Source organism: Mobula hypostoma, chromosome 21 (assembly GCF_963921235.1).
Source record: "Mobula hypostoma chromosome 21, sMobHyp1.1, whole genome shotgun sequence".
Taxonomy (NCBI): Eukaryota; Metazoa; Chordata; class Chondrichthyes; order Myliobatiformes; family Myliobatidae; genus Mobula; species Mobula hypostoma.
In genome coordinates, this window is record NC_086117.1 from 57,376,462 (window position 1) to 57,403,525 (window position 27,064).

Sequence of the window (27,064 nt, forward strand, 5' to 3'; positions counted from 1 at the left end):
ACTTGGCATAATTTAGTATTTTGAATGGGGCCACGGGAGGCAGACCAGTGGGCCACGGTTAGGAGGGGGAAGGGGAAGAGTCAGGTAATAGAGAGTACCCCGGTGGCTGTGCCCCTTGACAATAGGTACTCCTGTTTGAATACAGTTGGGGGGGACAGCTTACCTGGGGGAAGCGACAGTGGCCGTGCCTCCGGCACAGAGTCCGGCCCTGTAGCTCAGAAGGGTAGGGAAAGGAAGAGGAGGGCAGTTGTGATAGGGGACTCGATAGTAAGGGGGTCAGATAGGCGATTCTGTGGACGCAGTCCAGAGACCCGGATGGTAGTTTGCCTCCCTGGTGCCAGGGTCCGGGATATTTCTGATCGTGTCCAAGATATCCTGAAGTGGGAGGGTGAGGAGCCAGAGGTCGTGGTACATATAGGTACCAATGACATAGGTACGAAAAGGGAAGAAGTCCTGAAAGGAGAATATAGGGAGCTAGGAAAGGAGTTGAGAAAAAGGACCGTAAAGGTAGTAATCTCGGGATTACTGCCTGTGCCACACGACAGTGAGAGTAGGAATGCAATGAGGTGGGGGATAAATGCGTGGCTGAGGGATTGGAGCAGGGGGCAGGGATTCAAGTTTTTTCATTGCGACCTCTTTTGGCGCAGGCGTGACCTGTACAAAAAGGACGGGTTACGCTTGAATCCTAGGGGGACCAATATCCTGGCAGGGAGATTAGCGAGGGCTACTGAGGTGACTTTAAACTAGACCCTGGGGGGTGGGAATCAAATTAAAGAGGCTAGACGAGAGGAGGTTAGTTCACAACAGGGGGATGGCAACCAGTGCAGAGAGACAGAGCGGTGTAAAATGAGGGTAGAAGCAAAAAGTAGTAAGGTGAAAAGTAAAAGTGGCAGGCCGATAAATCCAGGGCAAGCATCAAAAAGGGCCACGTTTCAACATAATTGTATAAGGGCTAAGAGAGTTGTTAAAACGCGCCTGAAGGCTTTGAGTGTCAATGCAAGGAGCACCCGTAACATGGTGGATGAATTAAAAGTGCAGACTGTTATTAATGAATATGATATAGTTGGGATCACAGAGACATGGCTCCAGGGTGACCAAGGATAGGAGCTCAACATTCAGGGATATTCAATATTCAGGAGGGTTAGACAGGAAAGAAAAGGAGGTGGGGTGGCGTTGCTGGTTAGAGAGGAGATTAACGCAATAGAAAGGAAGGACATAAGCCGGGAGGATGTGGAATCGATATGGGTAGAGCTGCATAACACTAAGGGGCAGAAAACGCTGGTGGGAGTTGTGTACAGGCCACCTTAGTAGTGAGGTTGGGGATGGTATTAAACAGGAAATTAGAAATGTGTGCAATAAAGGAACAGCAGTTATAATGGCTGACTTCAATCTACATGTAGATTGGGTGAAGGTGCTGAGGAAGAGGATTTCTTGGAATGTATGCGGGATGGTTTTTTGAACCAACATGTCGAGGAACCAACTAGAGAGCAGACTATTCTAGACTGGGTATTGAGCAATGAGGAAGGGTTAATTAGCAATCTTGTCATGAGAGGCCCCTTGGGTAAGTGTGATCATAATATGGTGGAATTCTTCATTAAGTTGGAGAGTGACATAGTTAATTCAGAAACAAAGGTTCTGAACTTAAAGAAGGGTAACTTTGAAGGTATAAGACTTGAATTAGCTAAGGTAGACTGGCAAATGACACTTAAAGGATTGACGGTGGATATGCAATGGCAAGCATTTAAAGATCGCATGGATGAACTACAACAATTGTTCGTCCCAGTTTGGCAAAAGAATAAATCAAGGAAGGTAGTGCACCCGTGGCTGACAAGGGAAATTAAGGATAGTATCAATTCCAAAGAAGAAGCATACAAATTAGCCAGAGAAAGTGGCTCACTTGAGGACTGGGAGAAATTCAGAGTTCAGCAGAGGAGGACAAAGGGCTTAATTAGGAAGGGAAAAAAAGATTATGAGAGAAAACTGGCAGGGAACATAAAAACGGACTGTAAAAGCTTTTATAGATATGTGAAAAGAAAAAGATTGGTTAAGACAAATGTAGATCCCCCTACAGACAGAAACAGGTGAATTGATTATGGGGAGCAAGGACATGGCAGACGAATTGAATAATTACTTTGGTTCTGTCTTCACTAAGGAGGACATAAATAATCTTCCGGAAATAGTAGGGGACAGAGGGTCCAGTGAGATGGAGGAACTGAGTGAAATACATGTTAGTAGGGAAGTGGTGTTAGGTAAATTGAAGGGATTAAAGGCGGATAAATCCCCAGGGCCAGATGGTCTGCATCCCAGAGTGCTTAAGGAAGTAGCCCAAGAAATAGTGAATGCATTAGTGATAATTTTTCAAAACTCTTTAGATTCTGGACTAGTTCCTGAGGATTGGAGGGTGGCTAATGTAACCCCACTTTTTAAAAAAGGAGGGAGAGGGAAACCAGGGAATTATAGACTGGTAAGCCCAACATTGGTGGTGGGGAAACTGCTAGAGTCAGTTATCAAAGATGTGATAACAGCACATTTGGAAAGCGGTGAAATCATCGGACAAAGTCAGCATGGATTTGTGAAAGGAAAATCATGTCTGATGAATCTCATAGAATTTTTTGAGGATGTAACTAGTAGAGTGGATAGGGGAGAACCAGTGGATGTGGTATATTTGGATTTTCAGAAGGCTTTTGATAAGGTCCCACACAGGAGATTAGTGTGCAAACTTAAAGCACACGGTATTGGGGGTAAGGTATTGATGTGGATAGAGAATTGGTTAGCAGACAGGAAGCAAAGAGTGGGAATAAACGGGACCTTTTCAGAATGGCAGGCAGTGACTAGTGGGGTACCGCAAGGCTCAGTGCTGGGACCCCAGTTGTTTACAATATATATATTAATGACTTGGATGAGGGAATTAAATGCAGCATCTCCAAGTTTGCGGATAACATGAAGCTGGGCGGCAGTGTTAGCTGTGAGGAGGATGTGATGCAGGGTGACTTGGATAGGTTAGGTGAGTGGGCAAACTCATGGCAGATGCAATTTAATGTGGATAAATGTGAAGTTATCCACTTTGGTGGCAAAAACAGGAAAACAGATTATTATCTGAATGGTGGCCAATTAGGAAAAGGGGAGGTGCAACGAGACCTGGGTGTCATTATACACCAGTCATTGAAAGTGGGCATGCAGGTACAGCAGGCGGTGAAAAAGGCGAATGGTATGCTGGCATTTATAGCGAGAGGATTCGAGTACAGGAGCAGGGAGGTACTACTGCAGTTGTACAAGGCCTTGGTGAGACCACACCTGGAGTATTGTGTGCAGTTTTGGTCCCCTAATCTGAGGAAAGACATCCTTGCCATAGAGGGAGTACAAAGAAGGTTCACCAGATTGATTCCTGGGATGGCAAGACTTTCATATGATGAAAGACTGGATCGACTAGGCTTATACTCGTTGGAATTTAGAAGATTGAGGGGGGATCTGATTGAAACGTATCAAATCCTAAAGGGATTGGACAGGCTAGATGCAGGAAGATTGTTCCTGATGTTGGGGAAGTCCAGAACGAGGGGTCTCAGTTTGAGGATAAAGGGGAAACCTTTTAGGACCGAGATTAGGAAAAATTTCTTCACACAGAGAGTGGTGAATCTGTGGAATTCTCTGCCACAGGGAACAGTTGAGGCCAGTTCATTGGCTATATTTAAGAGGGAGTTAGATATGGCCCTTGTGGCTAAAGGGATCAGGGGGTATGGAGGGAAGGCTGGTGCAGGGCTCTGAGTTGGATGATCAGCCATGATCATACTGAATGGCGGTGCAGGCTCGAAGGGCCGAAAGGCCTACTCCTGCACCTATTTTCTATGTTTCTATGAACCATTTATTTGCAGCCTGGTGAATATTTGTCTCACAATAATAAGAATGTTTCATCTGAAATGTGTTCATATTTACCAAATCCCCTGATGTATTTATATATACGTGATACATTTGGTAAATATTATTTCTGAATGTTTGAATGTATAATGGCTCAATGATTGCCAGGTGATGGACATTCAAAGTAGCATTTTTTTTTTGGAGGATATGTACTAAAAATTTTTTCAGTGGTCTTTGTCCATGGTGTCCATTGGTGGTTACCTTTCGATGGTGCCATCAGTGGTCTCTGTCCATGACTACAAAGAGGAGACACAAGAGATTGTTGGTGCTAGAATCTGGAGCAACATGCACAACACAGGAACAACTCCATGGGCTAGGCAGTATCTGTGACATCTCAGGTTGAGACCCTTCATCTGGAGAGTCAGTCCAGGTGAAGGGTCTTGACCCAAAATGTCGACTGTCCATTTCCTTCTGCAGATGCAGCCTGACCTGCTGATTTCTGTCTTAATACAAAAGAGGAAGTCCATATCACTAAAAAGGAGGAGACAGTGGTGTTTAAGCATATTAAGTTAGAAAAATCCCTGAGACCTGACGAAGTATGTTATAGGATAGTTAGAAGGTAGAGAAGAGTCTGCTTAGCCAGCTCCATCATGGCCACTAGACCCAATAGTATCCAGGACATCTTCAGGCAGTGATGCCTCAAAAAAGGGGCATCATTAAGGACCCCCCATTACCCAGGTCATGCCTTGTTCTCATTGCTGTCACCAGGAAGGAGGTACAGGAGCCTGAGGTGCACACTCAACAATTCGGGAACAGCTTCTGTTATCTGACTTCTGAATGGACATTGAACTCATGAACGCTGCCTCACTATTATTTCTATTTTTGCACTGCTGATTTAACTGCTTTATGTGTGTGTGTGTGTGTGTGTGTATGTATCTCTCTCTCTCTCTATATATATAGACACACACACACACACACACACACACACACACTTATATCTTATACTTTATTGTCACCAAACAATTGATACTGGAGCGTACAATCATCACAGTGATGATTAATTCTGCGCTTCCCACTCCCTGGATTACAAATATTAAATATTAAAAATTAGTAAATTATAAATAGAAAAATGGAAAGTAAGGTAGTGCAAAAAAACCGAGAGGCAGGTCCGGATATTTGGAGGGTACGGCCCAGATCTGGGTCAGGATCCGTTCAGCAGTCTTATCACAGTTGGAAAGAAGCTGTTCCCAACTATGGCCGTACAAGTCTTCAAGCTCCTGAGCCTTCTCCCGGAGGAAAGGGGGACAAAAAGTGTGTTGACTGGGTGGGTCATGTCCTTGATTATCCTGGCAGCACTGCTTCGACAGCGTGCGGTGTAAAGTGAGTCCAAGGATGGAAGGTTGGTTTGTGTGATCTTACTGTAATTCATGATTTTTCTCTATTGTTATGTATTGCATTGTACTGTTGTTGCAAAGTTAACAAATTTCACGACAGCTACTGGTGATATAAAACCTGATTCTGATTCTGACTGTGCTGCGGCCCTGGCAGATATATTTACATTATCATTAGCTATAGTGGGGTATGAGAAACTGGCGAGCAGTAGTGCATCTTAATTTAACAAGAGCTGTAAGGACAAAGCAGACCAGTAAGATGGTAATGTTAGTGTTGAGAAAGTTACTGGAGGGAGTTCTGAGAAATAGGATGCACATGTATTAAATGTGCAGAAGCAAAGACTGATTAGGGATAGTCAGCATGCCTTTATGTATGGGAAAAATGTGCATTACACATTTAATCAAGCTTGTTTGAAGAGGTGATCAAGGGGATAGATACAGGTAAGGAAGTGTTGTTTACGTGAACTTTAGCGGGGCCTTTGATAGGCAGAGTAGACTGCTCCAGAAGGTTAGATCAGTGACCGGCAATTATATACAAAATGGACGTGGCAGTAAGAGTTGGAGGAGAGTTGTTTTTCGGATTGGCGGCCTGTGACTAGTGCTGTGCTGCAGGGACTGGTGCTGCATCCACTGTTGTTCATCACTTATATTAATGAGCTGGATCAGAATGCAGTTGGCATGGTTAGTTAGTTTTGGATAAATCAACATCGGTGGTAAAATACACAGTGACCTCGGTTATCTAAGATTGCAACACAATCCAGAACAATTTGGGGTGTGAGCCAATGAATAGTAAATGAAATTTAACTGAGACAAGTGTGAAGTTTTGCATTTTGCTAAGTTAGACCTTAAATGGACAGTGCTGCAGGCCAGAGGGCTCTAGGGATTTGACTACATACTGTATTATGCACATAAATAGCTAGGGTGCCTGAGACTTTTGCACAGTACTGTAGTAATTTTACATATTGCACTGTTTTGCTGCCAAAAAAAAACAAATTTCATGACATATATGACTGATGATAAACCTGATTCTGATGTGGGTCTCTATTGTGGACTGAGAGTGGGAAGGGAGCAGGGAGAGGGGAATCATGCTTGGGAAAAGGGGAAGGGAGAGGAGAGCAGCAGAGGGACATTCTCTAATGATCAATAAACCAACTGTTTGAAATCAAATGACCTTACCTATTCTCTCAGGGCTGGCGTGTCTGCACCTGTGCCCCCCCCCCCCCCGGACTGCCCCTGGTGTTCCTTCTCTGCCACCTCTCCTACATGCCTCCTGTGGCACTCTACCCTTGCCATTCCCAACAGTCTTTGCTTCGCCAGATTTGCAAACTCATTCTCCATTCCACATTGACAAATATAGTACTGTAGTTCCCTAAAAGAGGAGACACACAAAAAGAGTGTGGTTGAGGAAACATTTGGCTTGTAATCTTTCATCAGTCAAGGCATTGAGAACAAGAATAGGCACATCATCTTGCAACTGCACAAGTCACTGATGAGACTACAAGAGTATTATGTGCAGATCTGGTCACGAAGGTGTTGCAAGGATGTCATTAAGCTGGTAAGGGTGCTGAAAAGATTCCAGAGTGCCCAAGTTATAAGAACAGACTTGATGGGTTGGGACTTTTTCCACTTGGAGCACAGGAAGCTGAGGGGTGACTTTATAGAAGTTATATAAAATTATAAGGGGCAGGCATAGATAAGGTGCTTGGTTGCAGTCCTTTCCCCGTGGTAGAGGAGTACAATACTAGAGGGTCTAGATTTAAGATGAGAGGGGAAAATTTTAAAGGGGACTTGAACGGCCTTTTTCATACAGAGGTGGTATGTGGAATGAACTGTCTGATGACGTGGTAGAGGGTGATACAGTTACAATGTTCAAAAGGCATTTAGACAGGTATAGATGAGAGGTTTCAATGTTCAAAGTACATTTTATTATCAAAGTATGTATACTTTATACAACCTTGAAATTCATCTCCTTACGGGCAGCCACAAAATAAAGAAACCCAATACAACCCATTAAGAACAAAAAAAGACAGTCCAAACAACTAGTGTGCAGAGAGAGAAAAAAACCTTGTGCAAACAATAAAAGCAAGTAAACAATATTCAGAACTGAAGTTCACAATGCCAGCCATCAGTACAGCTGATCCAGAAGACCACTAATTTCAGGCCACAGCCTCAGTCCAGCACAGTCCCAGGGAGCAGCGAGCCGAACGAGCCTGTCCCTCGCCTCCAACCCTAACACCATGACCATTTCAATCAGGCCCAGTGCTTAAATAATCCAAACCTTGGATTGTACCTCACCATGAGCTCAGGCTCTGCCACCTCAATATGGCCAGTACCCGACATTTCCAATTTGTTTCAAGGAATAAGACGCAAGTACAGACAAATGGGGCTAGCTTAGGTTGGCAACTTGGTCAGTATGCATGAGATGGGCTGAAGGGCCAGCTTCCTTACTATTTAACTATGGCTCTATGATCTTTGTCAGTAACGGTGCATATCAGTTGGCATCAATATTCTTGTTAGAAAAGTGGTAGAATGTACAAAATCGTTTCCAAGCCTTGATCAGAATCTATATTAATATCACCAGCATATGTTGTGAAATTTGTTGTCTTTGCAGGAAAAAAAAGAATTGTAATAAATATAAATTAAATTAGTGCAAAAATAGAATTAAAAAATTAGTGAGATAGTGTTCATGGATTCAATGTCTATTAACAAATCTGATGGCGGGGGGAAGAAGCTGTTCCTGAATCAAGTGTGTGCCTTCAGGCTTCTGTACTTCCTTTCTGATGGTAGCGATGAAAACAAGGCATGATCTGGAAATGTTATGTGAATAACATCTACAAGTATATTTAGTATATTTAGTTATTCAGAAAATTCAATCAGTTAGGTGTCCTTAATAACAGATGCTGTCCTTTTGAGGCATCACTCATTGAAGATGTCCTCGATACTATGGAGTCTAGTGTCCATGACGGAGCTGACTAATTTTACAACTTTCTGCAGCTTATTTCAATCCGTGCAGTAGCCACCCCCCCCCACCCGCCCGCCCCCCACCATACCAGAAGGTGCTGCAGCCAGTTGGAATGCTCTCCATGGGACATCTGTAGAAATTTGCGAGTGTCTTTGGTGACATACCAAATCTCCTCAAACTCCTAATGGAATATCGCCACTGTCATGCCTCCTTTGTAGCTATATCGATATGTTGCATCTAGGATAGATCCTCAGAGATGTTGATACCACAGTCATCATTAATGCTATAGTATATTAAAGTGTTTGTAGGCATTGGCAAATGTAGAATCCAGAGGTATAATGTGTACTGATAAACTGAGGCATTTAAGTTCATGCTTCAGTAAGGCAATTAAAGATTGTGAAGCCACCCAGCTAACTATTAACTTCAAGAATACTCATCATTTGTCTTTCAACAAACAAGAAATGAAATGTTATAATTTATTATCTTGTGCTATTTCAGAAGGACCTTGCACTAAGACCGCAAGAACGAAATGAAAAGTGGGAAAAACAAGTAGGGAAGAAACCACGACAAGTGGAAAATGGCATGTTGGCTGAGCCAAGTGAAAATGGACATGAGAATGGAAATGGTACCTTGGAGAGAGGACAAGATCAGGGAAGAGATCAAACAAAGAAAAAAATTCCGATGAAGAACTCTGCACAGGTCTGTCAGGTGTTTGTTATTCGTTTATATGCATGTTGCAGTTACATTCTTGATGTATTTGCCTAAGGATGCAGGATCTGCATTAGTGAACACTCTGACCACCCTGTACTCTCTGAACAATCTAACCTCTCTTGTACCCTCTGAACAATCATTATTACATGTTGAACCAGGTTCAACCATGGCTATAACTTGGTCAACTATGATTTGCTGAGCATTGATCATCACTGAGATTCTAATCGTTAAAACTGCTCTTGGTGGTGATGTGTAAAAAAAATATAAATTTATAGTGTTACCAGACATGCCAATCACCAACTTCTGGCTTCAATAATGGTGAGATGTTGTATTTGTCCCATCCATTGCTTAACTGTGTTTTTAAATTGATATCAGCGATTGTTTTAAGCCACATCTACAGAAGAATTGTCCATTTTTCTTGTTCAAGATGTTCCTTGTTCAGTAGATGAAATATAATATACAAGGGTCAACATTGTAATTGCCATTTGAACATTTGATCTCTTTTAAATTCCAGTGTCGTTATTGTTGTCTCCTTCCATTTTAATGTTTGGCTTGGACTTTAGTGGCTTCCCTCTAATAGAATATTTATGCCAGTCATGCACAGTTTAACAGCAACATTCATACCGCAAGTGTCTCTGTCTCACAGGCAATGTAATGTACAAGATGGTTATGAAATTTATCAGCATTATCGCTGTCGACATAATCTCCAAGCCATTGGAAGTTAGATTAGAGATGTAGAATCTGTATCATGTTTTGGATTCTAGATTTGTAATGAGGAATAAATATTTGATAAATAGCGTGAAGGTTAACATGTTAAAAGTGTACAAGTTTAATCCAGGGCAAGGTTTTATTTGCTTGCAGTTTGATTTAAAATAATGTACATTGCAGTAAGTTGTTTTTTATTGAATTTTTCCGTAAGATACGGGAGCAGAATTAGGCCGTTCGGCCCATTGAGTCTGCTCTGCCATTTTATCATGGCTGGTCTGTTTCCCTCTCAGCCCCAATCTTCTGCCTTCTCCCTATAACCCTCGTGCTCTGACTAATTGAGAATCTATCAACATCTGCCTTGCATATACCTGTTGACTTAGCCTCCTCAGCCACCTGTGGCAACGAATTCCACAGATTCATCACTCTCTGGCTGAAGAAATTTTGGGGACATTAAACCATTTTTTGTAGTTTTCCTATCTTATCAAGGATGGGGGGAGGGGTGGATTGTGTTATTTTAGTAGTCCTAGGTTTGTGGAAAGAATTCAAGTACATATAATTATACAATCTTGAGATTCATCTCTTAACAAGTGTTACGTACCCCGTAACTGGGTTGCCAAACCAGCAGAAATGGATCACTCAGTTGGAGTCTGGATTACTAGAACTAAGAAAGTTTTATTAAAGAAACAAGCAACACAGTACTCTAATCAAAAGAATAATAAATGCAACAGTTCAGCAATGATAAACATACATGTACACAGAATTAAGATAACAGGATCAATCAAGCTCTATCGTTGTCTAGGGGTAAATGACCAATTTCAAAGTGACACAAAGTTCAGTTCAATTTTAGTTCAGTTCAGTTTGCAGACAGTGGGGGGAAGGAGAGAGAGAGCAAAACGAATGAATATTCAAACGGCTTCCACACACAGACCTTCGCAGTCAGCTTTCGTGTGAGCCCTTTGTGATGTCATCTGAGGTCACCGACCGTGACCCCTCCGTTTCCAAATACAAATCGTTTCCCTGCGGTGAACCTGGCAAAGGGTGGATACACACCAGGTTCCCACCGATCGTGCCTTTCCACCCTGAGTGTCTATGGCTTGATCCCACGATCAGCCGTCCAAAAGCTTCCCACCGACTTGTGAGAGGCGCACCGCTTCCAGGGTCTCGTTACCTCGGGTGTCGTGTGTGTCCTGCCTTAGCGAACCTGTCCCTTTTTATCCCCCTGCGGGGGTATCGCCTGTCCATCACTTCAAACAGTTCAGGGTTCAAAGGGGGAGCCGCTCTTGACAGCTCCCTCCTTCTGTTACTCTCTCTCCCCCGTCCCTTCATTACACATCTCCAAATGCTGCTCCATTGTTTTCCTTATCTCTCTCTCTCTCCTGAAGACAGGTGGCAGACCAACTGCTGATCACACAGGACAGCTAACATCTTAATCTATGTGTATTCTTGTCACACAAGCAGCCACAAAACAAACCCAAAAGAACCCATTTTTAAAAAGACTGAAAAATGCCCAATGTGCAGAGGAAAAAGCAAATCTTGCAAACAATGAATGCAAGCAAATAGAGTTCTGAACTGAAGTCCACAAAGAGTCCGTCTCCAGATCCTTTGTTCAACACAGAGCGGTTCATCTCTTGCCTCTGCCCCTGACACCCGGACCTTTCCAATCTGGCCTGGTGCCTAAATCATCGTCCAAACATGGTTCAATTGCTTCAATACACTCTGGGGTCTGGACCTGCCACCTCGATTTGGACCCAATCTGACCTTTCCAATTCAGCCTGCCGCTTAAATCAATCAAACCTCGGGACTTCCTTGCTCTCGGTGATGGGTCTGCTGCCTCGCCTTAGTACTGCCACATCAAATTGCCTTCAAATCCAAAGTGAAGGTACAGACTATTACTTGCGATGATCGTTTGCCAGAAGAAGAGTGATTAACAAACTATTTACTTGTTTTCCTTGTTTCATTAGCCACCAGCCAAAAGTTGATAGATTTACCAGCGCTTTCTTAAATTTGCTTTAAAAAAATGCAGAAATCATTTGTCTAACTTTATGCAACCAAGCTTGATTAAAAGTTCTGTGTGTAAAATGGCTTGGCATATACACAAGCAAAGCCTGGGGAAACAACTACTTTAGAAATTTGATATTAGCAGAAGTTTCTTTTTTTTTAAATTTTAAGTGAATACATTCAATCAATTTACAGTGAGGAATAATGAGGAACCCACTTCAACAAAAACACATTTTCTCCCACCACTGACTCTAGGAGTTCGTACATTCTCCCCATGACCGCGTGTGTTTCCTCCAGGTGCTCCGGTTTCCTCTCTCAGTCCAAAGATGTACCGATTAGTAAGTTAATTGGTCATTGTAAATTTTTCCGTGGTTAGGCTAGGGATAGCTAGGTAACGTGGTTCGAAGGGCTGGAAGGGCATATTCTGTGCTGTACCCCAATAAATAAATAAAGTTATATAATTTGCTCTTGATCATCAGCTCACTTAAATACTAAAGTACTGTAGGGTTTACAGATGAAGCCTCTTGTTTTTGACACTTCGAGATTGACCAAATATTGAATATCTGTACTGCAGCTGTCATTATTTAGGTTTGGGGATTAAATCAGTTTTTTCCATTAATGTAAACATCTCTGTGACAATAAAACAAGTGCAAAAATTGGTGGAAGCCAGAGAGAAGAATCAACAGGAAAGTAGAAATTTAGGTTGATAATCACTGCTGTTTTAATAGGCCAGTGGCTAAGTAGAAGAGCCAAACTACATTTTCGAGATGGGATTGAAGATAGGAGTGAGATTAATTGCTTTTCCCCTTTGTTCCATGTACTATTGATGCTGCAACTGATGCTTTCTTCTGCACTCTGGTTGATCTTTCATTGATCCTGTTATATTGGTTAATTATATAAGTATTTCCATAGGAAAATGAAACTCAAGAGTTGTATATGGTGACATTTCTGTACTTTGATATCCAAAACTTACTTTGAATTAATATATATATATATTGAAAGGCCTATTTAGACTGGATGTGGAGAGGAAGTTTCCCATAGTGGGTGAGTCTAGGGGCAGAAGATACAGCCTTAGAATAGAGGGATGTCAATTTAGAACAGAGATGAAGAAGAATTTCTTTAGCCAGAGGGTGGTGAATCTGTGGTATTTGTTGGCACAGATGGCTATGGAGGTTAAGTCATTGAGTATATTTAAAGCAGAGGTTGATAGGTTCTTGATTAGTAAGGTCATCAAAGGTTAAGGGAAGAATACAGGATGATGGAGTTGGGAGGGATAATGAATCAACCATGATGGAATGATGGAGTAGACTCGATTGGCCAAATAACCTAATTCTGCTCCTATGTCTTATGTTATCTCAGCTAGAGTAATATGGGTGTTTCCGACATCTGAGTGGTGCTTATGTAGTAATACTTCTGTCAGAGTTGAAAACTAGTCAGCTCAGAGAGGAATTTTCACAGACTGAGCAACAGGTTGAGGGTCAACTCTTAAAATGTTATCTGGGATTGTTACTATGAGTTGGCATTGTTAAGCAGATGATGTTTAAAATTGCTGTTTACCTACTGTGTGTCTGAATGGATTTGATTACTGATTTTCATACAGTGATAATTTCATTGTGAATTTAAGCATCAGGGGCAATTTGCATAATATTGTTTCTTGCATCAATGAAATTCTGATTCCACATGCCTAGCATGTTTTAATATGACACTGCATCGTGCATGTACACTTTACAGTGGGTATAGGAAAATCAATAGCAACTACAGAAGCATCTTCCTACACTATAAACACGAGATTCTGCAGACACTGGAAATCCAGAGCAACACACACAAAATGCTGGAGGAACTCAGCAGGTCAAACAGCATCTATAGAAATGAACAAACAGTCGACATTCCTGTTCTGACGTGTCAGTCCATGACCTCTTCTTTTGCCTTGCTGGGTGGAGGAGCATCTGATATTCTATCTAGGTAGCCTCCTGCGTAATGGCATGAACATCGATTTCTCTTTCTGGTAATTTTTTTCCCCTCCCTTTTCCCTCTTCTATTACCAACTCTGGTCTCTTATCTCTTCTCCTCACCTGCTTATTGCCTCCTCTTGATATCCCTTCTTCTCCCTTTCTCCTATCAGATTGTTTCTTCTTCAGTCCTTTACCTTTCCCCAACCACCCTTCTTGCTAGTCCTTCTTCCCCTCCACCCACCTTTTTATTCTGGCATCTTTCCCTACCCCCACCTTTCTATCCTGGTATCTTCCCTCTTCCTTTCCAGTCCTGAAGAAGGGTCTTGGCCAAAAATGTTAACTATTTATTCATTTCCATAGATGCTATCTGATTTGCTGAGTTACTCCAGCATTTTGTGTGCATTGCTCTTCCTACATTAAACAAATCAACCTATATTTCAGCTGCTGTTGATGTGACCCTAAATTAATATTAGCCAGGGACCTTTTGTAGTATATTTAACTAAGTGACATACTGTGATGCCCTTAGAAAAATGCTTGAGTCTTGTGTTATATTTTTCAATTAAGTCAAATTAATCAAATTTAACTTGAAAGTAAGGTGTAAGTATCAACTTCGACCGTGTGTTTGTATTTATTTGTTGCTTGATCTTTGACATTTGTGTTCTCTGGAAAATAATGTGCAGCTGCAGAAGGAAACTAGTGAGGAAATAATACCTTATTTGTATGGCACCTTATTGTAGATTGAGACATTTTAGCTTCTCCCTTGGGATTGAGGCTGACTTGCTTCCACTCCAATTCTCAGATAACAGAATAGGTCATTGTAGGATCTGTGGTCCGTGAGGCTGGGGTGGGGGGGTGGGTGCGCGGTGGTAGTGGTGGCATTTGAGAATTTGTGCACTCTTTCAGTAGTTTATGCTGGGCCTTTATATATACCAGCCTATGGATTATGGGTCTTGGTCCTTTATGCCTCTTCTCCATTTTCGTCAGTTATGGATAAAAGACTCCTAGGAAATAATAAGAGATGGAATTAGGAGTTTGATGCTGATGATGTTCACCTGAATGAGATGTCGGTTTGCTGCTTCTGTCAGTGCAATTGAACAATTTTACAGGGACAGCATTGGTGTTTAGTTATCTGCAGTCCATGCAAATAGGAGACCAGGTTTTATGAGCTTTGTGCTGGATATGCAGCCTTTATTTTCAGAAAGAATTGGAAGCTTCCTTTGAAGTACTGTAAAGTGACTTTGGGATTTATTTAGGAATTTCATGTCTATAAAGTCCATTGTATAATTGCAAGGAGGTTGGAAGGTGAAGGTAAGAAAGTATTGCTGAAAATGTGCGGAGCTTTACTAGGATCTCGTTTGGAATGCTAGTGTGCAACTTTAGCTATTGCATTTAAAGATAGATCTGTGGTGGTGTTCATGAAGTATAGATTCATTAGTTTGATCCCTTGGAAGGGTGAGTAAAACTGTGAGGAAAATTTTAACGGATTGGCCTGTGCTCTCTCATGTTTGAATGAGAATTGTTCTCACTGAAATGTGAAAGGACTGACAGGATAGATGCTGAGAAGCTGTTTCTTTTGTTAGACAGTTTGGAACCAGGAGACAGTCTCGGCGTATTAATAAATGGCGTAGGTTTTTTTCCCTCTTACCCTAAATAATGTAATGTTTCATACAGTCAACCCGATATAATTTTATACTGTACATCTCTGTCTGGATTCTCCTGAGCTTCCTCTGCTCCAAAAGAAAACAAACACAGCCTATCCTAAACTAACAGTGCAATCATGGTCCTCCCTACCATGATAAATACTAACCTATATATAGTACTTGAGGTGTGACCAGAAAATGTTTTATACAGTTTGGACCATAATTTCCCTCCTATTGGATTCCGTTTGCTGGCCAATAATGGTAAGTGTCCAAGAGACTATGTTCACCACCCTATATTGTCGTCGACAATGAAATAACGACTCAGAACACATACACTTTTAACACTCAACCACACTTTATTTTACTTGTGCACAAGGAGAACAGCATGGCCCCTGGTCGCCCACACTGTTCTGAAACCTGAACAGAAAAATCCTATTTTTTTAATACAGAATTCGCTAGCCGTTACAGATATTGATCATTTGGTAAAGTAAGTATGTTTGAATTCCTTACTTGCAAGAACAATCACTGTTCACACTACTGGTGTTAAAAGTCAAAGAAACTACAGGCTGATACCGATGATAATTTGAAGTTAGTAAGGCAAAAGGCTCAAGAGTGTATCGAAGCGACTGAACCCAATGTTTGGATGATTTAAGTGCCAGGCCAGATTGAAAAGATCAGCAAGTTGGGACCCAAGGAGAGGTATGGGCTGTTTCTGTTCGCTGCTCCACTCTGCACTGAACTAAAGGTGAATAGACAGGGCTGTCTGTGTGGATTTCAGTTCAGAATGCTATTTGTTTGCATTTATTGTTTGCATGATTTGTTTTTTTTTCTCTCTGCATATTAACATTCGAGTCTTTTTTTAATGGTTTTTCAATAGGTTTCAATAGGTATACTTAATGTCAGAGAAATGTATACAATATACATCCTGAAATTTCTTGATGTTTGGGAAGAAAAAGAATAAGCAAAGTGCCCCAAAGTGTGAATGACAGTTAAAATGTTAGAGCCCAAACCCCCACTCCCCCCTCTCCCCTCCCACGCACAGGCAACAGCAAGGTAATGATGCCCCCCCACTCCCACCAGCAAAAAACATCAGCACCCTTTACTGCACACACAATCGTCCAGCAAAGCATCAGTAATGACTCAGACTTGCAGTATCCCAAAAACTACTCATTCACCCAGTAATTTGGCATACCACAGGCGCGCGCGCTCGCTCGCTCTCTCTCTCGCTCTCTTGCTCTCTCTCTCGCTCTCTCGCTCTCTCTCTCGCTCTCTCTCTCGCTCTCTCTCTCGCTCTCTCTCTCGCTCTCTCTCTCGCTCTCTCTCTCGCTCTCTCTCTCGCTCTCTCTCGCTCTCTCTTGCTCTCGCGCTCTCTCTCTCGCTCTCTCTCTCTCCCTCGCGCTCTCTCTCTCGCGTGCTGTCTCTCTCCCCCCTCTCTCCCCCCTCTCTCCCCCTCTCTTCCCCCTCTCTTCCCCCCCTCTCCCCCTCTCTTCCCCCCCTCTCCCCCTCTCTCTCCCCCTCTCTCCCCCCTCTCTCCCCCTCTCTCCCCCCTCTCCCCCCTCTCCCCCCCTCTCCCCCTCTCCCCCTCTCTCCCCCTCTCTCCCCCTCCCTCCCCCTCCTTCCCCCTCCTTCCCCCTCCTTCCCCCTCCTTCCCCCTCCCTCCCCCTCCCTCCCCCTCCCTCCCCCTCCCCCCTCCCCCCTCTCCCCCCTCTCCCCCCTCCCCCTCTCCCCCTCTCCCCCCTCTCCCCTCTCCCCCTCTCCCCCTCCTCCTCTCCCCCTCCCCCTCTCCCCCCTCTCCCCTCCCCCCTCCCCCCTCTCCCCCTCTCCCCCTCCCCCCTCCTCCTCTCCCCCTCCCCCCTCCTCCTCTCTCCCCCTCTCTCCCCCTCTCTCCTCTCTCCCCCTCTCTCCCCCTCTCTCCCCCTCTCCCCCTCTCCCCCCTCTCCCCCCTCCCCCCCCCCCCCTCCCCCCTCCCCCCCTCTCCCCCCTCTCCCCCTCTCCCCCCTCTCTCCCCCCTCTCTCTCCCCCTCTCTCCCCCCCTCTCTCCCCCCCTCTCTCCCCCCCCAATAAGGGAGAAAGAGGTGTCCTTGTTTCACAGCGAGAGGGAAGACATAACAAACAACTTGCTGATTTACAATGTTAAAAGTCTGTTGCGTCACTTTTTCTGAGCTCTGCGCTCAGAGAGTCAGCACCAGAAAGGTGCAGTTCTCTGGACACAACCCCCAGCAGCTAACCCACTTCTCCCAATGTTCCATGTTCTCCCGCGACACTTCAATCAGAGGCACTTTGTGTTTCTTTGTTTTGTGGCTGCCTGTTAGAAGATGAATCTTAAGGTTGTATAATGTATAATAAATGTACTTTGAACCTTAGTTGGTGTGTGTGCCTTGGACCTCTTAACTTGTCTTCAGACTCATGGTATACATAGAGAAACTATGTTCTTCAAAGACCTTTCTTGTTTGGGTTGTCTGTACTCTATCTGTAGTGTATTCTTGCCTGGGTATTATGTTAACCCTTGCCTTACTGCAACTTTCACACCTGTCCACCTATGCTGACACCTTCAGGGATCCTTGGACATGTAAAATGAGCTTCCTCTGTTTCTTAGTTGTCTTCAGGACAGTACCATCCATTTTGTACATTTTCCTAAAATACATCATTTCGTGCTTATCAGAATTATTTTCCATCTGCTATAGGTTTAACCTACTTTACCGTCTGATCAGTATATTAACAAGGAATTATAAAGGTTCACCACTGTCAGCATGATGCTGAGATATACTTATGTATGCACTGAGACACATCATCAATGTTGTGACTTGGGCATCACCAGGTGTGTCAGAGTCATTGAACAATAGACACTCCTTCCTGTCCAGGTGATCTAGCCAGGTTTGATCAGGCCTTGGCTTGTGTCCAAGCAGCATTGGTCCATGGGTTATGCCTCTTGATCCATAAACATCTGGAGGCTCACTCAGCAGCCTCTGTGATGGTCCTGATGGCTCTTCTCTTTGCAGCCCCTGTAATGCCAAGGAGAGGTTAGTTTCTGCACCCCACCAAAATAGGCTTGCTAGAGGAAGCAATCTTCCTGCATTGAGTTTCTTGAAACCTACGAGAATTTTGTAGGTTCCAATGAAATTTGCACCCATTCTTTTAAATTCTAGAGCAGGGGTTCCCAAACATTTTTTATGCCATGGACCAAAACCATTAAGCAAGGGGTCCTGGTGAAAACAGACCTAATTTACTTCATCTTTCCTCTCGCAACAAACCAGCCACCCCTAAAGATATGAGTCTTTACCGCACTCCCTCTATGGCAAATTACTCTTTACTTTTGGTTAAGGTGAGAAGGAGAGCATTTAAAGGAGATGTGGAGGACAAGTTTGTTTTCACACAGATGGTCACATTCATCAGAATCAGGATTAATATCATTAGCATATGTCCTGAAATTTGTTGTTTTTGCGGCACCAATGCAATGCATAATAATGGAAAAAATTAAGTATATGCGTATATATATCTTATAGTTAAATTAAGTAAGTTGTGCAAAAATAGAAATTAATGAGATAGTGTTCATGGGTTCAATGTCCATTCAGAAATGGAGGGGAGGAAGCTGTTCCTGAATTGTTGAGTGTGTGCCTTCAGGCTTCTGTGCCTCCTCCCTGATGGTAGCAATGAGAATAACGCATGACCTGGGTGATGAGGGTCCTTAATGATGGACTCTGCCTTTTTGAGGCATCGCTGCTTGAAGATGTCCTGAATATTTCGGAGACTAGAGCCCATGATGGAGCTAATTAAGTTTATAAGTCTCTGCAGCTTATTTCAGTCCTGTGCTTTTGCTCACTATTTCCACTTCTGATCCTAGAACAGGTTACCAGAGTTAATGGTGAAACAGATACGATAGTGGCATTTAAAAGTCCTTTAGATTCCTGTAGGGAAAGAGGAATACAGGTCATGAATAGGCTAGAAGAGATTTAGTTTAATTTGGCATTGTGTTGAGCATAGACATCGTGAGCTGTAAGGCCTGTTCTTGAGATACACTGTTCTATGTTTTATTAAAGCTGTGATAATGAAGGCAAATTAACTAGGAGAGAAGAATGGATTCCTCATAGCGAAGGAAACTGTGGTAATTAGGAGGCTTTTAATCAAAGCTGAGGAAATCCACTGCAATGAAACAGAATCAGAGACCCTCCTTTGCCGAAGGATAAATAGGATTGGAAGTGCTGTAAATTAAATCCTTCATTGGAGTTAGCGAAAAAATCAATAGCAGTTCCCTAATTGTTTGTGTGAAGGACAAAAGTAGACATTGTTCAAGCTTGAGTAGAATTGAAGTGATATTCCAGATGTTTTTAACAGAAGCCTGACACTAGAGCAGTTGAGAGATTATGTATCATGCAGTGGATAACCGGCATGCTAACTGTTTGTTAGTTCCTGCCAGGTCACTTCCCCAAGGAAGTTTCTGCCTGGGGACTTGCTCTGTTCAGAATGGTTTTGAGGACTGAATTAGCAGAGGTTCTGAGTCACTATTTCAAGTGTAGACCATTTGGTAAAACTGGGTCATGGTTTTAGATATGATAATTTAGTTTTTTTGTGATGGAATTTTATTCAGTAATTGATTGCTTGAACCATACAATATCAGAACAATTTGAAATTGTTCAAATGAGTGAACTGACATAAATGTTTCTTCATTGTCTCAAACTCCATTTAATGTTAACATTGTATGGAGCCTAATTTTGATGTACAGTATGCTTCAGTGATGATCTTCCGTGAGAAGGAGCTTAAAGGTTTTTAATAACTGCTTCCTACTGAATAGGGCTAGAGAGGAAGAAGAAAACTGCAGATACACAGTGAATTCCCAACACACACTGAGATTTGAGATTAGGGGATTTGTAGAAAATTTTCCCATTCCAAACCTCCACTGGGACCACTTGTTTGTATCTTCTAATAAACTGTAGCCAGTTTGGGGCTGAGAGGATGGAGAATAGTTTTTGACAGACCAGATCTTTGGGGGCCTTTGCTATTGTTTGCATGGTTGGTGGTAGGGTTTGATGCTTTTGCTGGAGTAAGTGGGGGGAGGGTTGATGTTTTTGCTACTGCTTGTGTGTGGGAGAGGGGGCTTTGGGTTCTAATGGTTTTCTGTCATTCATTCTTTAAGATTTTTTCTCTCTGTTTTGTGGATGCAAAGAGTAAGGATTTCAGGTTGTATACTGGGTGCATTCTCTGATATTAAATTGAACCACTGAAATGGCAGAGTAGACTTGATGGGCCAAATGGCCTAATTCTGCTCCTATATCTTGTGGTCTTGTATGCTGTCCAAAGTCGTCATCTGGTTAGCATACTGCACTCTCTCAAGGAATAGAATGCATCAAGAGGGAAAAATTAAATGGAGATGTTGAAGTCATTTTGCTCCCGGGTTATTAAATGAATTTCATCCACTGGTATTTCACCAAATTTATGTGCTGAATGGTAGTGTCTGCTGTGTCGGAGGAGTTGTGGAATGGTATTACCGTATGCTTCTGCAGTAGGGAGCGTTTCTTATTCTGATTGCAACCCTTCATGTTTTGCTGGAAGAGTGCTTCACTGAGGTTATTGTTCAGGAGTATATACCAGTCAGTGACCTTATGTTGGCCAGCAGCATATACTGTTGAGCTGTTATTAAGTGTTATCTATGACTAACAGCGGCAAAAAGAAAATAATGCCTAAGGATAAAAGAAAGTTGGCCATAATTTTGGCAGAGGTTAATAGTTCAAAATTTATATTTTAACTTCTAGTCCCTCGCCCGAACATTCCTGTTCCTCGGCCCCAAGCTAACTAAAATCATTAAGTGACTAATAGTTGACTTAGTTCCTCATTTACCAATAATAATGTAATGATAACCAGATAGTAGCTAGAATGAGTTTTTGAGCGCTGGAGCTTCGCACTTGAATCATGTCAATTCCCTGCATTAACACCAAAAAGGTAAGACAGTCTTAATAACAAGAATGTGTTTTTTAAATAGGACTTCACAGTCAAAATGTCACTGTTATGATACTGCCTATGAAAATTTTAATCCTTTTTTTCTCACAATATTTCAGAAACCTCTTAAAAAGTATATAGAAATTGTATTTACTTACCTGCCAGTGAGTGGAAGAAAAAAGGAGTGGGAGTAGGCTGTTTGCTCCACATGTCTTAATTGATTCTCTATCTCAATAACTATTAGATATTGAGGTCTTTTGATGCTTTTTATGCCTGAAATCTACGTACTTTTATTATGTTCAACAATATGGCATCTGTAGCCTTTTCCTCCCTCTGAATGAAGAAATTTTGTCTCATTTCAATGGTTCAATTTATATCAGAGAATGTATATAATATACAACCTGAAATCCTTACTCTTCGCAGACGTTCACGAAACACAAGAAAAAATTCAAAGTATGAATGACCTAAAAGACCTAGAAGAAATTTTAGAACCCCAAAGCCTCCCTCCCACGCAAAAGCAGCAGCCAAAGCATCAACCTTCCCCCACTTGCTCCAGCAAAAGCATCAACCCCCCCCCCACCTACTATCAAGCAATAGCAATGGCCCCCCAGAGACCATGATCTAGAGTCCATCAAAAACTGCTGTCCATCCCAACACTTAGATGTCTCAGTCTCCCTCTCCCCCTAGGGTCTTGGCCCGAAATGTCATCTGTACATTTTTCCATATATGTGGCTTAGCCTGCTGAGTTCCCCCAGCATTTCGTGTGTGTTGCTTGGATTTCTAGCATCTGCAGATTTTCTCTTGTTTGTGTTGATATGTCATGTCTTTTGTTTTTCTTACAGTAGTGCACCCCAAGGTATCCCAGTGGTTAACATCTGCCACCCTTAAAAGCCTCTTTTACCATTAAAAGTAATTGACTCTCACTATTTTCTCACTTTCAACTGATTTTCAACTCGGGCTAGTATATCACTCTGATGAGCTTTAATTAATCACTTAAGAAGGGCTTTTCTCCCCTACCTAGGTTTGTCAAATGTGATTTCCTTTTCTTAAATCTGCATTGACTTTAACGAATGTCCTGGATATATTTTAACTGATATATTTCATCACATTCTTCATAATAGTTTTAACTGTATTCTGTGCTGCTGATGTTAGGCTAACTGATCTGTTAACTGGCCTCTTTTTTTCTACTTTTTAAAAATATGTAGGGACAGTTCTGTAATCAGTAAAATTCTGGTAGATTACTATCAGTGTATCCAGTATGTCCACAGGTACCCGTTTTAGTACTTGGGGTGCAGGATGTCAGGCCCTGGTGATTTTTCAGATTTCAGAGCCCTTAATGTCACCAGGGCTGTTATTAGTTTCCTTTACAAACACTAGAAAATCTGCAGATGCTGGAAGTCCAAAGCAACACACACAAAATGCAGGAGTTATTCAGCAGGTCAGGCAGCATCTATGAAAAAGAGTAAACAGTCAACGTTTTGCACTGAGACACTTCTTCAGGAGTTAATTCAGAAATAAGTTAATTTCCTTTAATTTATTCTTTTCATTAAACTCTTGGTTCATAGAACAATGGAATACTAATAACACCATCAGAGACTATTTGACACTCATGCACATGCTAGCTCTCTACAGAGTATCTCAAGCATTCCTCCATTCTGTTCTGTTCTTAGCAGCTTTGTGAAGTTTCCTTTTATTTATCCAGTTCCTCCTTTAGAAGCCATAGTGGAATTTGCTTTCACCGTATCTACAAGCAGAGCTTCCCAGAATCCAACCACATAAGGCATAAAAGAAGTTCTTGCTCATAGTGCTATTAGTCCTCTATTCCCCACTCTGACCTTTTACTACTCTTCACCTGCCTCTTACTTCCTCCTGGATCCCCTCCTCCTTCCCTTTCTCCTTTGGTATACTCTTCTCTTCTATCAGATTCCTTCTTCTCCAGCCCTTGACCTTTCCCACCCACCTGGCTTCACCTATCACATTCCAGCGAGCCTCTTTCCCCTCCCCTCACCTTTTTATTTTGGCGTCTTCTCCCTTCCTTCTCGGTCCTGAAGAAGAGTCTCAGCCAGAAACCTAAATTATCTATTCATTTTCATAGATGCCACTGGACCTGCTGAATTCCTGCAGCATTTTTATGTGTGTTGTTCTGAATTTTCAACTTCAGCAGAATTTCTCATGTTCGTGATTCTTTTCTCCATTATTCTATACATACGATCCTCATTACTTGACTCCCTTACTGAAAGGGAGCAGCCTCCAACGATTCAGTTATTTCTTTATACGCTTCTATCAGACCTCTTCTTAATCTTTTGAACTTTAAAAAATAGTTCCTGCCTCTCTGTTCTTGTTTTATAGTAACTCAATAGATGTTCATCTCAGGGACCATACCCCTGCATCTTCTCTGTATCTTCTAATGCCTTCATATCTTTCTTTAATACAGCAACCAGAATTGTGCTCAATGCTCTAATTGAATCTGGACCAGAGTTTTATAAAGATTCAGCATGACTCCACTGCTTTTATACTCTACAGCTCTTATTGATGAAGCCTAGAATTGCGACAGCTCATTAACCATTTTCTCAAGTTGCCTGGGAACTTAACTGATTTCTCTTCTGTGAGGGCACAGTCAAAGTATTTCTTTAATTGCTCTGCCATTTCTACATTCCATTATAAATTCTCCCTTTTCTGACTGTAAAGGATCAACATTTGTTTCCACTGATCTTTTATTTCATATAAATGTAGAAGTTTTTGCAGTCCGTTTTTATGTTCCTTCCATGTGTACTTGCATACTCTATTTTCACTCTCTGAATCAGTATTTTGGACATTCTGAATTCCCTAATTCCCAGACCTACGACTTTTACTAGGTACTTTATAGGACTCCTCTTTGGATCTGATAGTGTCTTAAACTACATTTTGTTACTATGATTGTGTTGATCTTCCTCACATTTTTGCACTGGAAAGAAATTTATTGCATTCATTTATTAAGTGTTATAGAGTCATAGAAAAGTGCAGCACAGAAACAGCCCCTTCGGCAAATCTAGTCTGTGCTGAACCACTTAAACTGCCTGCTCCCATCGACCTGCACTGGGACCATAGTCCTCCATGCCCCTACTATCCATGTACCTATCCAAGCTTCTCTTAAATATTGAAATCAAGCTCGATTGCGCCACTTATGCTGACAGTTAATTCCACACTCTCACAGCCCTCTGTGAAGAAGTTTTCACCTTTCACCTTTTACCCTTAACCCATTACCTCTAGTTGTAGTTCCTCTCAACCTCAGTGGAAAAAGCCTGCCTACATTTACCCTATCGATACCTCTCATAATTTAGTATACCTTTATCAAATTTCCTTTCAATCTTCTACATTTTACTGTTAGCCATTATTTATGCATCATCATGTCTTTTAGTGAAACTGTATCTAGATTTTCCTTTATTTTAGATTTAGAATTTTGTAGCAATAAACAGGAGATTCTACAGATGCTGGAAATCCAAAAGCAACACACACAAAATGTTGGAGGAACTCAGCATGTCAGGCAACATCTATGGAGAGGAATAAACAGTTGACAAATTGAGAGTCTTCTTGCTGATAGCTTGGTCAATTTTTTTAAAGAGTCCTCATTTGTGTTGCACTAGCACAATAAATTGGGCAGGGTGGTTTGGACATGCGCTAGTTGATTTCTTCAAGAGTGTAACATGAGGATTCATTCTGATATGATTACTGTTTGGCTCTGACAAAATATATTAAACTTAATAACAAAGTTATTAAACTGGTGAGTGAATGAACAGGGTTCATATCTCAATGACTTCTCATTACATTCTGAATCAGTAGTAGTTTAATGATTTATTGGGTCCAAATAATGTGCATGTTCTCACAGAAGGCCTGTTATTCTTGATCAATCCTATTTAATTGACTCTTATTCAGCAAAGAATGAAATGAAGAGTTTTATTGTTGGCAGAGGAGGAAGAAGTGCATTGGGTAACACAGCTGGCAACATCACGCTGTCACTGTCATTCCATCTATCCATTATCAGTGAGTAATGGGTTGGGTTGATCAGACCCAAAAGCCTCAAACCAATTTGAGTGTCCTGAAAAAGTGATAATAAGTGAACAGGCACAACAAAGTAACTTAAGTCTAATTTATTATTATAAAACAGAAAACACAAATAAACCACACTAAATACTACGTAGTAAATGACAAAGATTTCAGGGCACACGATTCGTAGTTTCCACTTGATTGTTGATGTCGTCGGGGGACTTGGTTGTTGTTGTTGTTGGGGGAGGTCTGAATTCCAACTTGTGAAATTACCCTGGGTCTCTCAAGGTACCGATAGATCGTGATTCCTCGGTCTAGGTGAAGTCCAAAGAATTGAGTGAAAGGTGCCTCAATAGGGGTTCAATCCACAAGCTTAGCAAGACACACAGAGACGGACAAACTACTTGGTCTTTTGTTCTCATGCCACTGGTATTTTGTGGCCAAGAAAGAATCTTGCTGCTATTAGCAAACATTTAACAAACCTACAGAGTAAGAATCCAGCCACTATTCGTGAACATTTAACAAACTTGGTGTTTAACTTGTACAGGCATACATGCTGTGAGCTCGCAAAGAGTAAAGTGTCACTTGCAATTGTTCAGTCTTTCATCTCATATTTTTATAAAATTTAAGGCACCACAACACAGCAAAAAAAAAACACAGGTTCAGAAATAACATTCTCTTGTATTTACGACCCCCCCCCCCCCCACTCACTGAATGTAAACTGAGGCCAGTTGTAGAACTTCAGGCAAGAAAACAAGCTCTGCTCCTTTGGCTTTTTGTCTTAATCTGACCTCCGCAGTAAATTCCAAAGAAGGGTGGATTTGTCATGCTTTCTTAAGATATTCTTAATATTCCCATCAGAAAATGCCTCTCCAGCTCCCTGGGCTCTGAAGCATCAGATAATTTTCACACAGAGTTTTGTGTGTGTGAGTGTAGCATATTTTCCATGTAACAACAGTAGTCTTGCATACCAATAAAATTGCTTATACAATCGGAATCAGGTTTATTATCACTGGCATGTGTCGTGAAATTTGTTAACTTTGCAGCAGTAGTTCAATGCAATACAAAATATAGAAGAAAAAAACACAAAATATAATAATAATAAATAAGTAAATCAATTAGTATACATATATTGAATAGATTAAAAATTGTGCAAAAACCAGAAATAATATGTTAAAAAGTGAGGTAGTGTCCAAGGGTTCAATGTCCATTTAGAAATTGGATGGCAGAGGGGAACAAGCTGTTGCTGAATCGCTGAGTGTGTGCCTTCAGGCTTCTGTACCTCCTACCTGATGGTAACAGTGAGAAAAGGGCATGGCCTAGGTGCTGAAGCTCCTTAATAATGGATGCTGCCTTTCTGAGACATCGCTCCTTGAAGATGTCCTGGGTACTTTGTAGTCTAGTACCTAAGATGGAGCCGACTAAATTTACAAGCCTCTGAAACATCTTTCAGTCCTGTGCAGTAGCATCCTCCCCCACCCCCCCGCACTAGACAGTGATGCAGCCTGTCAGAATGCTCTCCATGGTACTTCTATAGATGTTTTTGTGTGTACTTGTTGACATACCAATACAACCGATGTCTTGCCCTCTTTATAACTGCATCGATATGTTCGGACCAGGTTAGATGCTCGGAGATCTTGACACCCAGGAACTTGGAACTGCTCACTTTCTCCACCTCTGATCCCTCTGAGGATTGGTATGTGTTCCTTCGTCTTACCCTTCCTGAAGTCCACAATCAGTTCTTTTGTCTTACTGACGTTGAGTACCAGGTTGTTGCTGCGACACCACTCCACTAGTTGACATATTTCCCTCCTGTACACCTTCTCATTACCATCTGAGATTCTACCAGCAATGGTTGTATCATCAGCAAATTTATAGATGGTATTTGAGCTATGC

General features: G+C 41.9%; 1 protein-coding gene across 12 annotated transcripts in view; it reads left to right on the forward strand.

Annotated features, from left to right (window-relative positions):
* fbrsl1 (fibrosin-like 1) overlaps positions 1-27,064 on the forward strand; it is a 1,030,575-nt gene that overhangs the window by 240,560 nt on the left and 762,951 nt on the right. For all 12 annotated transcript variants that reach the window (XM_063074086.1, XM_063074090.1, XM_063074091.1 and 9 more), the window contains exon 2: positions 8,704-8,904. In XM_063074086.1, the coding sequence (XP_062930156.1) occupies positions 8,704-8,904 (201 nt within the window). The remainder of the gene's footprint in view (positions 1-8,703; positions 8,905-27,064) is intronic.